This window comes from Hesperophylax consimilis, chromosome 22 (genome assembly GCF_061612785.1).
Source record: "Hesperophylax consimilis isolate HC1 chromosome 22, BYU_Hcon_1.0, whole genome shotgun sequence".
Classification (NCBI taxonomy): domain Eukaryota; kingdom Metazoa; phylum Arthropoda; class Insecta; order Trichoptera; family Limnephilidae; genus Hesperophylax; species Hesperophylax consimilis.
The window spans coordinates 17,841,282-17,857,464 of NC_142857.1; the positions used below are offsets into that span (position 1 = coordinate 17,841,282).

Here is a 16,183-nt window from a genome sequence, read left to right on the forward strand (position 1 = left end):
AATACCAATTCCAACCAAAATGAATTTATGCAAAGGACATGTAACTACTATAATAATAAATTTGCAAATATAGACACTCGTGCTGACATATTCACTGATAGTTACTATCACTACAGAATTTCATTGTATCACATTCTAACTCATATTAACGACTGTTAAATTGATTGTACCTAATATTTTAATATTACTTGCGTGGCAACTTTTCCTTATCCCTCTCCTCCCCTTTCCCGTTCCAACCCAAGTCTATTTAATTATAGTTATAATCACTTTTATTTATTGCTGTTTATGGTAGGCATATTATAGGTTTATCGTTTACAGGTTAGTTTTATGTTTCTGAATATCTATCTGTGAACATTAAAAATTGGTCTGTTTTTTTGTTATCCTCTTATGTATATTGTATTACTAAGACTGTTTATGTTCCTCAAATAAATAAATAAATAATTCCACTTCTAAGGGAACGCCTTTGTTGGCTTCGACATCCAAATATCCAACAATAGAGTTTACTTAGGGGATATCTAACATTTGTAACCGTCGAGTGCCCTATCCGTATTCCTAGCAGCTCAACTGCATTTGATTCGATTTTATGGTATTTTGAACCTTAAAAAATGCTCCTAGCATAATAATATATATATTATTCGCTTGGCAAGGAAACAACATATCTTAATATTATTCTATCTTATCGTTACGTCATGTGTAAACATATTTATTTTGTCTGTGAAAAAGTATGTTGCCATTGTAGATGCATCATCGGATTTGTGTTTGATAACGTCATTTTACTATATTTATTTAGATTCTTTTTAGAACACTTATTTAGCATTATGAAAACCATAAATATACATTGAATTTTTTAAATTTAAAACTAGCTGTACCCCGCTACGCTTTGATGTGTCTCAGTCTGTCTGTGGAGATAGAGAAGCAATAGCGCGTGTTGCTTTTACGTCCAACAGATGGCGCTGTTTTTCAAGTAAATAAAAATACCATGAACTTTGAAAGTCCAGCAATATGGAGATAGACTCATGGAACTAAAATAACCAACATTAAAATAAAGAAGATAAAGGGGTTATTTGATTGACTCTTTTAAAATTTTGTCTGGACATTATAGTTGCCCTGGCATCAAAGAAATCTTCACCATCAACAAAAATATTAATCTCCATGAACACAAAAAAAAATTTAATAAAACACCTTTTACATCCAATCCTAGAGAACACTTGGATGCTTGGAACAAACTTCCACAACATGTCATCGATGCTACTAAAATACTACAATTTAAAGTGCAATTGAATTCTTATTTGGAGATGAAAGGATTACCTTATTTTAAATTTAAAAGAGCTCTATTCCTATTTTTTTAATGATAAACTAAAATTTATAAGACAAGGTTTTATGCATAGCACAATGGATAACCAATAAGCAATAATTGGTTTTACTTTGTGCTATGCATAAAAACTTGTCTTATTAACACTAACCAATAATTGGTTATCCTTTGGCTATGCATAAAACCTTCTCTTATAAACATTAGTTTATCATTAAAAAAATAATAATATTTGACAAGTCAAAATATTTCACCAACAAATGTAGATATAATGTATAATGTATATAATGTCTCGGCGCCATCTAGTGGGAAATTTAGCACTAACAAAGCCTTTCATACAAAAATAAAGTTGGTGGTTTACAGGTGACGCCATTTTACTGCTGGTACAAGAGGGGTGTTTGTTTGATGGGAACTTGACATTCCAGCAGTTAATGGATCTTCAAAGCACCACAGGGAATGGCATATACGAGTATATGCGTCCGGTAAGACCAACAAAGCGATAGATACTTCATTTTGAGGTCAGCAGATCTTAATAACGTCAATCGATTAGTCGAATCGTCTCAGTCAAATAGAACTGAACTCTATGACTGTTGTTTTGTATACTGAAATACATATTTGGTACTACAAAGGTTCATACAAAAAAAAATATTGTTATACTCACAGTTGTCAGGTAGATAGGGCAGGAGTAACTAGGGTCTGAATCGTTCAAACTCAGACCAAGATCTAATTCAATAGCTTCAATAACGTATAGGGATTGTTTCGGTGGCAGGAAAGAGGTCTGGTTAAGACTCTGCAATCATAAAAGTAAATAATTATATTTTAGGATTACATTAGGTTTCTATAAGTATTTGGTGTGTGGAATGTGCTGAGTCAGCGATAGCTGACCTGCTGCCGCTTCAGCAAAATGTTTGACTAATTTTTAACCCCATACAGAATGAAACCATTTTCCTCAGTAATCTTCGGGGATACTGTGAAGATAATGATAATGATGTTTTAATAACTACAAAGAGTACTCTTCACAACTGTATAATGCGAACTGATAGATTTAATATGAAAAATATATATTATGGACACGGGAAAGAAGAATATAGATACAAACTGTTCATTTTTAATAATTGTGTATAACTACGTATGTACTTACATAACATTGTGCTTGCCCTTACTTTTGGTTTCTTTCATTAAGTGATGATATTTTTGTAATTATTAAATTGCTTTTCTATTGCATTTTGTATTTACTCATAACAAAACTGTACAACTAGTAAGTACGTAGTTATACTCATAACAATGTTGCAACCTAATAAAGATTAACGATATGTTATTTTTTTTTTCTGGATACTGATTTATAATTTTCCTCTTGTAATATTCTAGCACAGTGGTCCCCAACCCATGGTCCGCGGGTCTGTTTCGGGCCGTAGATCAAATGGAAAGGGCTGCGGTTTTAAACTACCCTGAGATTTCAACCACAGCACTTAAATCCCTATTGCCATTTCCGATATCCTATCTGTGTGAAGCGGGGTTGTCTGCAGTGACAAGAACCAAAAGAAAACAACGGAATAAACTGAATGTAAGCAACACACTTCGGGTGTCATTAACTCCCATTACCTCCAGATGGAACCATCTCCTTGCAAAGAAACAAGCTAAGGATTCTCATTGATTTAGGGTTCTTTCAATTGAAATAATTAAATCGAAACAATCAACGTGTCTCCCCCCCCCCCCCGGCAGGCCGGGGTAAAATTATCAAACATTGACCGGTCCGCGGCGATAAAAAGGTTGGGGACTACTGTTCTAGCACACTTACAAAATAAACTTGATCTACATAATTTACTATTCATACACAAAACCATGTACAATGTGACCTTAGAACGGGGTACCCCAGTAAGGTCACATTCTTTTCAAAATTTGTAAAAAAATAATTAAAAAAAAACCAAATGGCGTCCAACCACCACGGTGTCAAGTAATTAAGTTCACCCTGTATTATGCAATGGAACAGACCTTCTCATTGTCCTGCTCATCAGGCAGCAGCACGCAGTGGTACAGGGTGCCCCCGCAGGTTGCCACGCAGACGAGGTGTGCCCCCAGCATGATGATGGAGCAGGACTCCACGCCGTAGTTATCGTCGGCCGGGGGGTACATGGGCAGGGGGCCCACTAGCTTTTGTGAAATGTCACTGGAACACCGAAAAAAGTCGATGAATAAATATCACATGATAATGTGGGTAAGTTGATACTTTACAAAATTTATCAGAGGTCGGTTATCATCAGAGCAATCTTGAACCTACAGACTGGAACAACATTGCAAGACTGCATTAAACCAAATAAAGATTTCGTAGCTATGAGAAAAACACATCTTCGTTCACTATCATCATCTTCGTATTTTTCCCCTGGATTATCAGTTGGACAATCTTATATTTGTTTTTTCCTCGTGATGTTATAAAGATGTTGGAGATTTCTTAATTCTAATTTAAATCAAATTACCTTTACACATTTGTGATTACGTACTAATTATGACTCTATTTCTTAATAATCTTGTGTTTATTTTTATAATACATTTAAATATTTATTTAGCCTTGTTCTCCATAAAACAGTTATGCACCAATATATTACAGAAAATATTAAAAAATTGAGATACATGTAAGTATAAAAAGTTCATAGGGGCAGTTTTACTATTTTGTGACATGCATCAAAAGATAGTTGCTAAACATTAAAAATGTTGATGGTAAATGCAGAATCGTTAAACACTTGTGACGCTCTGCTGATTGGCGCGTTCTGATAGGTAGAAGTCTTCGCTTTCAGAGCATAAAAAAATGCATGGATCTCCCATGAGTATACAATGATTATCTATATATCTTCACATTATCTCTATATCTTTATACACAGTGTCCGGAACTCGTAGGGTAAGCGGGAAACCGGTGAATCTGCATCACACAGAGAACCCAAAATTTATTGCATTTTCACTATTATTATATATATTGAAGTGAAACTTCTTTACGCGCGTCATGCAATTTCGAGGACCGGAGTAAAACCGACTCATGACCGAAACGAAAATGCGGGTACCCCCACCACCGATTAAAGTTCATTTGATCTAGTCAAAGTTTTGAAGTAACATATAAATGCTTCTTAGCTCATCCCGACAACTGGCGTTGGTGGTGTAATGGTCAGCATAGTTGCCTTCCAAGCAGTTGATCCGAGTTCGATTCTCGGCCATCGCACATTATTTTTTTGTTTTTAACGCCTTTTTCATTCAATATCTTATTTTTTAGTAGGTCAGAACATTTTTTAAAAGAAAATAATATTGCAAAATAATAAAAACACTTATCTCACTGTGATAAAACATTACTCCGCTAGAGCGCGCTTTGCGTTATTGTGTTGGATTAAAATTATTATCTAATCCGTATATTATGATAATTGTATTACATTTATTTAATTAATTTATTTATTTTGATAATATGTAATAATTTACAGAAAAAAAAATTAAAACTATCTCCCTCTGATAAAATATCCGTTCGCTAGAGCGCACTACGCGATCTTGTGTGGGATTCTATTTCTGTACATTGTATATTATTTTTAAAAATATATTATATTTTGGGTGTGATGTAGGTAACATTATAAAACATAACAAGCTCTCATATTTTCAGAACCTACATAATATAATCAATTTATGCGGCTTTGCTTACAGTTGGTGCTCAGCGTGGTTGGCTTTCAATCAGTTAAGCGAGGTTCGATTCTCGGCTGTGGCATTTTTGAAGTGAAACCTTGTTGAGGTGGGGGAGCCGCTCACGAACGTTCTCTCTCTTCTCTTCTTTCCTCTCTCTCAGACACCAGCGAACTGCGCCACGCCAAGCATCAGCTGAAACTAGAAGTTTCACTTCTGTCTTGCGTAGGCTTGACACACCCACTTTTTTTTAATTAGCACAACACAGGAGGTCTCGAGGAAAATAGTTTCCCTACGTCATCTTTGGGGATGCTATGTGGTGGGTTTTATTAAGGAAAGGTAGGAGAGAAGATCTGGGAAGTCCAGTGAGACCTGCTGTAGAGGTAAAAAGATTTCCCTCAACCAGTCTCTCCAAATCCAGCCCGCCACACAGTAGGTAGGCAGACGCATCTGCTGCCAAGACCTAAACAATCCTCACCCCGTGAACCCGGGCACCACTGCTAAGTCACCAAACGTAGCGAACCACTTGGGGTTACGTATGGCAGATGTGTTGGCTATCCAATGAATGGTTCCCGGGACAGCGGTACCTGTACCCGCCTGCCAAATTTTTACTACTTTCCTTTTTTTTTTGGCAGGATTAAAAAACTTTTGAAGCCAGGTATACGATTCGATGCATTTAAAAATACATTAAACCCTAGAACACCCTTGAAGACTGTAAGCCAGAAACATTTGAAAAAAAAACTTAAAGTACCAAGTCCTTAGGTCATAATTTTCACTGTTTTTATCTTCTCACCTATCTCCATCAATTCCCACATCAACCATGCACACATCCCCGTTCCCCCTAAGCACCAGCGCAGGCCATAGCTCGCGGGCACTCCCCTCGCAGACGGGGGCGCGCGGAGGCGATAGGGCGAAGCCCACGGTGGTCTCGCCCAGAGCGGGGCCCAGGCGCAGGGCGGGCAGGGGGGCGGAGCGCCTGCCCAAGGGTATGACCCTCACACAGCGAGCGGAGGAAGACACGTCGTAAAGTCTGGAATTATAAAAAAAAAGTTTTATGAATATTTCAGAGGCGGCTACCCCCTAAGGTCAACTGGACATCGACCCTCCAAAATTATAAAATTACCATATAAAATATTTTATATAAGTAAAACCAACTGGTCACATTATTAATTTGATCACTACAAAGCCAAATAGCTGGCAGCGGAAATGGCGACATCTAACTTCTCATTATGCGCGTATGTAGGACGTAGGTACACGCTCGGTCAATTCCTAGTCAAATTACTAGGTTTATATCTTCTGTCTATATACGCGTCATATACTCGAAGTCCTGTTTTTGGTCGATCGTTTGCATTTCTTCTGTATGTAAATTTGCTTGTACGTTCCGTTTCTGGTTCAAGATGATGGTAGTTTTAATGGTCCAGTAAAGATTCTTTTTTGTGATGTGAAATCTTTGAGCTTATTTGGACATTTTTCAATATTATGCTACCCATCTGCCTGAAGAAAGATTTTTTTTATGGAGATAGTGACGTTTCTTTGGACAAATTGTATAATTACTTACTTTCAAGAAACGTAAAAATCCGGATTACACAGGAGCGCAAAAACCCATTCTTCACTGATCCATGGCGTGAGTCCACAATCTAACATTCATTTTCACGAATAATTGCACTCGTAACCCGAGAATAAATTTTCTCTTTACAAACTTGACTTGTAAGAATACGAAAATTGCAGTCGGAACACTAGAGTGGTTTTTCTCAGGAGTTCTCACGAACACACGAGTCTAAAAGCTTGAATTTCGAGAGCAAGAATAATTATTACTTCATAATTTGTTCATACCTGAATGTGTTGTCGGAGGCCAACAGGAGAAGATGTGAATCAGTGTTGGAGCCAGGGTGCCACGCCACCTGGTAAATCTCACACTGAGTCATAAACAGGCGCTCATCCAGCAATTGCGATCTGAAAATAAAAATAAACAAAATTTAATGACATCATTATGTCAAAGGGTAGAAATTATGGTTAAAAACTGGCATCAATCGAAGAAATATAAAGTTTTGAAAGTAAAATATCAAAATACCAACTTAAGGTGATGCGCCATGTCGTGTAACATTTGGAATCAGGCCGCTAACAAATTTCCGACTTTATGTCCGGGTTAAATCTTCCCCATAGGAAAAACTAAACCCTTCCACACACTTTTCCACAAATGATCATTTAGTCAATCAACATTACGCAAGTGCATTATATAAGCAAAATAAATAAAAATAAAAAACAATACAAGAACCACACGTCAACTCACCACAGATCAAATACTAAAATAATTCACCGACTCCAGATATTTTCATATCAGAGGGTTCGGCTCGGTAGAACTCCTAACAGGGCCTATAAATCCCACTGATCCCTCAACATAAATATTTAAAAAATCTTTCGTTATCCTACATGTATTTAAAATGACTGATTTTCGCATTTTTATATATAATTTTTTTGATAGATCTAATACGCCTAAAATTTTAATGAGAGGGCTATGTGTAATACCAGTAGTACCCGAAATAACAAATGGTAATAATACTTATGCATATTGCGATAACATTTAAATTGCCGCTTAGCATCGGGATGGTCCGAGACTCTGTAGGGAACCCGCTTGCACAGCGCGGGTCTAAACTGTGCGCTCTAAAGTTTGTGTTTAAAATGGAATTCAATACTTCATTTGTGTGAAAAAACTACGAAACAATACGTGATTAATACCAGCAGTCTGTTTTGATTTATGCAAGGAAAAAACATCACTTGACAATGTGTTTTATTTTATTTTGCAAAGTTCAGGCATAAATATTAAAATGATTTACGAAAATTTTCTAAAGAACTTAATTTGCCAAATTATACGTACAATAAAACCATCACCGAAAATGGGTTCGTAAGTAGGACATTTTGAAGTTTAAAACAGTTTTTGTAGGCCTGATACATAATTTTTTTCGGGGAAGGTAAAAGAAGGTTCATGTGTAAGAAGTTAGAGGACTTCCACCAGGGTGACACTGAAAGTATCGCATATATCCGATACAAATATCAGCAGCGAATTAAGATTTGCAGATGAACAGACGAGGCATTTAAATTAGTTCGGACCGGGAAAGTATACACTGAAGTATCGCATATTCCCGATATACAAGTCCATATTTTTGGTCAATACGTATTTGCAGATGAACAGACGAGGTATTTACTATTAGTTCGGCACGGGGGATAAAGAAGAAACAACCTGCGACAATGCAAAAGGTGGATGACGGTTCCTTACTAAGTATACACTAAAGTAACGCTTACGCCCGATACAAAAGTCCATCTTTTTGGTCGGTAACGTATTAAGATATGCAGATGAACAGACGAGGCATTTAATATTAGTTCGGCCCGGGGGATAAAGGAGAAACAACCTGCCACAATGCAGTAGGGGTATGGCGGCCCCTCATTAAGTATACACTAAAGTATCGCATACTCCCGATACCCAAGTCCATCTTTTTGGTTGGTAACGTATTTAGATATGCAGATGAACAGGCGAGGCATTTAATATTAGTTCGGCCCGGGGGATAAAGGAGAAACAACCTGCCACAATGCAGAAGGTGGATGGCGGTTCCTTACTAAGTATACACTAAAGTAACGCATACGCCCGATAGAAAAAGTCCATCTTTTTGGTCGGTAACGTATTAAGATATGCAGATGAACAGACAAGGTATTTACTATTAGTTCGGCCTGGGGAATAAAGGAGAAACAACCTGCGACAATGCAGTAGGGGTATGGCGGCCCCTCACTAAGCATACACTAAAGCAGTGCTCCGCAACCGGTGTGCCGTGGCACACTGGTGTGCCGTGAGCCGGACACAGGTGTGCCGCGGTCAAATTCAATGTATTTGACATTTTACAATATATCATTACGTATTTAATACACAATGACAAAATATTTTCTATTTTTGATTGTCTGCCGATACTCCTAAAAGACGTATTCACAATATATTAGGAACACTGATTAGAAAACTGTTATTGGCTGAAAAATTTGCGCTTCAGATCGGAACAACCGATATTAAAAATAAAGCACAGTTGATAGCTATTATACGTTTCGTTGACGAGGACTTTATTGAAAAACATTATTTTTTTGTAAGGAGGTTCAAAACGAACTACCGGTGAAGAAATTTTTCAAGTAACCGATGATTTCTTCAAAATGTATAATTTAAATAGAGCAATTGCATTGCTGTTTGCACGGATGGCGCTGCGGCAATGACGGGTAGTAAAAAGGGTTTTGTCCCTTGTGTAAAACAAAAAATCCAACGTTACAATTTACACACTGCTGCATACATCGCGAAGCATTGATGGTCAAAAATTTACCAGAGGAACTTTTGAACACGATGATTGAATGCATTAAAATCATAGACATAATTAAATCAAGATCCCTAAACTCACGAATCTTTGGAATACTCTCTGCAGAAATGGGAGCCGAATATGAATCCTTATTGTTTTATACTGAAATTCGTTGGCTATCCCGAGGCAAAGTTTTGGCTAGATTGTTTGAGCTTCGTCAAGAGGTGTGTGAGTTCCTTTTAAATCAAAATATGCCCAAACTATATCAGCAGCTCAATGATAATTACTGGATAGCCAAACTTGCATACATGGCTGATATATTCGAGCATTTGATGAACTTAATAACGAACTTTGGCAGAAAGAGTTGCAAAAAGGATGTTTGGAAATGTACCAAAGGACCAACATAGTACGCCCCTGAGGTGATAACTCACAAAAGCGGCGCTATAAAAATTGTCCAATATTTATTTATTTATTTATTTACAATTGAAAACAAACAATTAACTGTGGATCTGGCCCAACAACATTTAAATATGCTTCACCAGAAATTTGGTCAGTATTTTTATTCCATTAATACGGAAAAATACGATTGGATTCGAAATCCTTTTGCAACCAATGCAATAAATTCTACAGAAGCACTGCCTCTGCAAATTCGAGAGGAATTTACAGATTGAAATAATGACATGACATAAAAACTCCACTTCTCCGAAGATCCATTAGATGTTTTCTGGATTGACGTTAAAAAAGAATATCCTTGCATTTCCGTCAAAGCATTCTTAACACTACTTCCATTTTCAACGACATATTTATGTGAGCAAATTTTTTCAACGCTTGTATTAATTAAAAATGATAAGCGGTCATGCTTAAAAGGTCTTGACCAAGAACTTCGGGTTGCGCTGTCAAAATCGAGCCGAATATAAAACTTTTGTGTTCATTGAAACAAGCGCAGGTTAATTTAACAATTAATCGCTCATTAATTTATTATTATTTTATAATAATTATTAAGATTGCGTAAAAATAAATATGTTATAGTTATATGTGTGTATGTATACTTTTCAAATAAAAAAACAAGAGTTTATTGTAAAATTTGTGTATCAATTTCACACCTATATATTTTAGCTTTCGGTGTGCCGCGGAATTCTAGGAAGAAATTTGGTGTGTCGTAGGTAAGAAAAGGTTGCGGAGCACTGCACTAAAGTATCGCATACTCCCGATACCCAAGTCCATCTTCTTGGTTGGTAACGTATTTAGATATGCAGATGAACAGACGAGGCATTTAATATTAGTTCGGCCCGGGGGATAAAGGAGAAACAACCTGCCACAATGCAGAAGGTGGATGGCGGTTCCTTACTAAGTATACACTAAAGTAACGCATACGCCCGATAGAAAAAGTCCATCTTTTTGGTCGGTAACGTATTAAGATATGCAGATGAACAGACAAGGTATTTACTATTAGTTCGGCCTGGGGAATAAAGGAGAAACAACCTGCGACAATGCAGTAGGGGTATGGCGGCCCCTCACTAAGCATACACTAAAGTATCGCATACTCCCGATACCCAAGTCCATCTTTTTGGTTGGTAACGTATTTAGATATGCAGATGAACAGACGAGGCATTTAATATTAGTTCGGCCCGGGGGATAAAGGAGAAACAACCTGCCACAATGCAGTAGGGGTATGGCGGCCCTCACTAAGTATACACTAAAGTATCGCATAGTTGCGATTCCCAAGTCCATATTTTTGATCAATACTTATTAAGATATGCAGATGAACAGACGAGGTATTGACTATTAGTTCGGCCAGGGGGATAAAGGAGAAACAACCTGCCACAATGCAGTAGATGGATGGCGGCCCCTAACTCAGCATACACTAAAGTATCGCATACTCCCGATACAAAAGTCCATATTTTTGGTCGGTACATATTAAGATATGCACATGAAGAGTCGAGGTATTTAATATTAGTTCGGCCCGGGGGATAAAGGAAAAGGGCTCTGCCAGTTCGCTCGATGCTCGGTGCAGAATGTATTAAGCGATGCGATGGCCGGCTGAACATATTCCCGTAATGGCGCCACAGGGAGGTGTCTAGCGGCGGATAAATGCTAAAAAATTGCTAGAATAAGAATTGGAAATCGCGCAATAGCCATTTTCATAGGATTGGTTGACAAACACATAATTACATTTTGGTAGTAAAAATGAGATTGTATCATGGAAAACTTGACTTAAAGGTTCAGTTAAATTTTCTTAAATATTTTGTTGTTAGTTTTCTCGTATAGTTTGGTAACGAAAAAAACAAAAAAATCAAAGAAGGAATAAGTTGGGGTAAGTGAAACTTTTAGATTTGATCTGGAGGTGGCGTTTATGGTGTCAACTATATCAGTGCAGGTCTTTTATAATTTTAAATATTTTTTTATTGTATAAACGAGATTAAAAGTGAGGTGACAGTTTTCATTCTCTCAATTTTTCGTCGTTTGGAGTAAAAATATTTGTGTTTTTTTCAACTTTTTTCACGTTTGAAATTTAAATATTCTAATTTATAAACATTATTTAAAATAAAAAATCTAGAAAGTAATTTTTTTTATTGGTGCCCTTTTTTACTCATTTAAAGTACGCTCTAGCGTGTTTCAATCGCATTTTATGGAACGCGCGTTTTTTAAAGTTACCATGGCAACATCAACAAATCAACAAAATGTTAACAACTTTTAACTATAAATCCAACTATTAATCTTATGTGACAGATTGCAAATTAATGTTTTTGTTTTTCATTTCCATGACAACAAGATATTGTGATGTCACATCACGAATTCATTAATAGTTCTTATTTCCAAATTTTTAATAATAATATCAATATTTATGTTTTCAAAGTGTACCAATAAAAAAAATAGCGTAAAGTATAAGTACTTGCTTTATTTCGAGCACTCGGCTACGCTGTCGTGCTCGAAAAATCGCGCGTGTTTTAAAGACCTGTTTATCCACTTATACTTTAATATACTATTATCTAGTTTCTTAAAATGCTATTTGTTTAAAATACCTTTGAAATATTCCGAAATTTTATGAGAATTTTCAAGTACCTACATACAGCAAACTAAACAACCCCCTTTGACTGTGTAAACAATGTATTTATATTTACATGAAATATTTTATGTCAATTTTTATATTAGTAATGTTTTCACATACACGGTCGTTTATCAAATGAATAAATTTTTAACAACGTTTTTTAGTAACACCGAAAGTTTTTAATGTATCTAATAACGTTAAACTGATAAACTAAATATGAAAAAATATTAGTAAAACTTGTAATAGTAACATAAAATAAAATAGAAACTAAAACAATGCTATATTTACGAGTATAAGACAAATCAATAAAACTACCATAATTTGTACAGATTACGCTTGGTTCTAAAAATGGAGCCAGTAAATATATCATCAGTACCCCAAACTTGTTGCCCAGATCATGCATCCTATTGGTAAGTGAGTGTGTAGTGTGATAGTTGGTTGTGTGTGTTTGCAGAAAAAATGATACATTTTGTTCCTAGTCGGTACATGGAATTTAATAGTGGCGGCGATGGTAGGGCTGTCAATTAAGTTGTTAATGACTCTGTGTAATACAACCAGGTCTGACACAATTCTTCATAGACAGCGTTATTAGATGCAATTGATTCATCAAACTGATATAGTTAATGCATTCAATCGGAATTTTGAGCTTAAAATTTGTGTACCCAAGAAATTGGTGAAAAAATAAAATAAAATAGATATAAGTTAAGACTGATTAGTCTGATTACGATTGTTGATGGTTGGTAAGAATAATAAAATCTAATCTGAAAAAAACGAAATAACATTAGATCAAGGTATTTTTTTCAGATAGACGAACAACGGTAAGGTCATTTAATATCCAGTAGAAGTTTTCTAGGTAACATACTGCCGGTATATCAGTTGCCCTTTATGCTTACCAATACGAGAATTCTCGCTCAAATTAATGGGCTAATTGTTCGGCCGCTAAGCTTGGAACTACTTTATTTTTAGACGTTGCGGCGCTACTAAATGTCAAATTTGCAGAGATGTGCTTTATTTGAAATAAATCCATTTCAAATGGAAATGCAAAATGCAAAATGGGTATTTTCCATTTTGCATTTAAAATGCTTTTCTAAAAACCATTTTGAATTTTGCATTTTAAATGCTTTTCTCAATGCATTTTCCACTTTAAATGCTTTTTGCAACATTCTTCCTACTTTCTCCACTCATCTTTTTTTCATAAGCCCCAAATATCAGTCGGTCCTCAACCTCGCTATGAGAGATAATTTACATTTGTCAAGTTGCTCCCTGGTAGGAGCCCTGGCAATTGTGTGATACCATTACAAAAAATACTGAACATGGCCATGACGCTGTAATATTAAATGTTAGATAGCAGTTTCTATGTTTTTACGTTGGCAAAATTAGTCCCGCGCAAATTTTTTGTGGTTTCATAATCTGTAGTCGTGGTGTTTAAGGATTTACCATCATGTAATATGTTCTACATTGATGTCCATTGTTAAATGACAAAATCGTTTAAAAATTCTAAAATTATTTTAATTGTTTGACCAGGGAAACCATTTTGCATTTTCAATGCATTTTGAAAATAGGTATTTTGCATTTTGCATTTGAAATGCTTTTCTAAAAACCATTTTGCATTTTGCATTTTCAAATGGAAAAGTTTTGACCCATTTCCATTTTGCATTTCAAATGGTTTTGGGTACCCATTTTGCACATCTCTGCAAATTTGTCATTTACGTAAATAATTGCTTACTTTTGTCTCGCCGAAATTTACATACATTGCCTACTATATCAGTTATGTATTATGATTTCAATGATAGATCGAGCGACGGGGAATGCCGATGATATTAATACATTGATAAACGATGATATTTAATATAAACAGTCTGGTAAAAGTATAAGAGGGATGTTTCAATGCGGAAACAGTTTGCTTTCAACTATTAGTTCATCATAATTTCACAAGAATTATAATGATAACATAAAATAAAATAAAAAATCGTACAAATAAGCAGAATTAAAATAAAATAAAAACAGAAGCATCGCCGCATAATCTGCATCTATCGCTCATTGAGTGGAGAGCAGAGCTACAGAGTTGATTGATTTCTGTGTCCTGCCCCAGAAGCTGGCTAGTCGGCAGCGAAGTAAGGCTATATATAGAGCACCCTCTCTTCGGTTAACATCATGGAGGCACTGCATAACCTGGATAGTTGCATAAGATGTCAGTATACATTGTTGCAGAACATCCCCAGCTTGTCCCATTGCGCTTTTGGGTATGTTTCCACTGCTCAGATGTGCAATGTACAGGGCAGTGAAGTAGTAGATCCGCCCTGAGAGTATTCCGGGACATACATAAAATGCTCTTCTCTTGTCGTTCCTATATCCATTAATATCCTGCATATCTTCTGAAAGGACGGCTTCCGTTGTCGAGGAGTAAGGCTCTCGACTAGCAAGCCAGAGGTCGTGAGAGATAGCATATCCATAGAGAAAGATACACTCAGTATCGTCCTGGTGTAAGACCACCATTGAGATTTGAAACGTTGCTTGAAATGGCTCACTGGCTCTAGACGGATGGGAGCAGTTGAAACTCTTATGCGGTTTCACATAAAAAAAGGATGTTCCAGGTAACCTGTAAATTTCCTTCTAGACAGACAGAACATGGTGGAATATTTATGGAATAATTTTTAAAACCTCCAGACTAACGAAATGGCCGATGCGTGGATCCAACACTAGCTCTAAGGCCCGGTATAAAAAGTTCCCGTAATTATTATGACGTCTGGGATCGGGAGGCAGCGAGCGACGGCAAGACGCGTTGGATGGAAATTAAAAATGGAGCACGCGGAAAATACGTATTACCAAGGATGGAATTATCACCATTTTTATTTTATGTTGTTGAAAATGGGAACAATGTTACTAACGTAAAAATGAATATTATACAGGGTGTATCGGCACGTACCCGACAAACTTTAACCAGCTATTCCTTAGCATATTTGGAGTAAAAAATCTTATGTGCACTTTGCTGTCCGGTAACGTTTTTTTTTAATAAAAAATTTATTATTCATATTTTCACCACATGTCACCACTGTTTTATCCTTTGTCAAAGTTTAAAAACCCATCTGGCAAATATTTTATTCGAATTCCGTTGAATAATGCACGTGTGTACCTATATTGGCGCACACTTAAAATCACAACGAAATGGCACGGCACCATTCGTCTCATTTTTAACTATTATTATTTAGTGTGTGCGAAAGAGCGAAGACGCTTTTTGACATACTTGCTTATAACAGCTGTTGAACACGAACCGCAATGCCAATGACAGTGATGTAGTGTGGAAATTTTAATTTTTTTTGTTTTTAATTGAAAAAAAAATGCTACCGGACAGCAAAGTGCCCATAACATTTTTTACTCCAAATGTGCTAAGGAATAGCTGGTTAAAGTTTGTCGGGTTAGTGCCGATACACCCTGTATAGAATAAAGATCATTAAACCATAGTTATAATGTATTAGAAAAACAAAGACTTGATTCACGATGGTACTAATATTATTTACTTATACAATAAAACCACGGGATATTATAAATATATGATTTGTGAAGCTTAAAGTATTTGTTAAAAAAATATATTTGCCTCAAACTTGACAAATTAGGACAACTATTTATTTATTGATCTTAAGTTAGCTCACATCTTCGTGTGTGCTAATAGTTTTATAAACATATAAACATGTACATTGTTTGGCAAACATAATCTTTCTTTAAATATTTCAATAAAGTCACAAAAAAAGAAACATTAATAATTGAGATAGACATATTTTCTTAATTCATTTTTGAACTTATTAATATTTTCTATCACAGCAATTTCCTTCGGGATTTTGTTATAGAGTT

General features: G+C 35.9%; 1 protein-coding gene across 1 annotated transcript in view; it reads right to left on the reverse strand.

Annotated features, from left to right (window-relative positions):
* mbo (Nuclear pore complex protein Nup88) overlaps window positions 1-16,183 on the reverse strand; it is a 298,324-nt gene that overhangs the window by 19,362 nt on the left and 262,779 nt on the right. The window contains exons 3-6 of the mRNA XM_089645063.1: window positions 6,794-6,913; window positions 5,754-5,990; window positions 3,302-3,476; window positions 1,971-2,099 (exon numbers count right to left, since the gene is read on the reverse strand). Of these exons, the coding sequence (XP_089501189.1) occupies window positions 1,971-2,099; window positions 3,302-3,476; window positions 5,754-5,990; window positions 6,794-6,913 (661 nt within the window). The remainder of the gene's footprint in view (window positions 1-1,970; window positions 2,100-3,301; window positions 3,477-5,753; window positions 5,991-6,793; window positions 6,914-16,183) is intronic.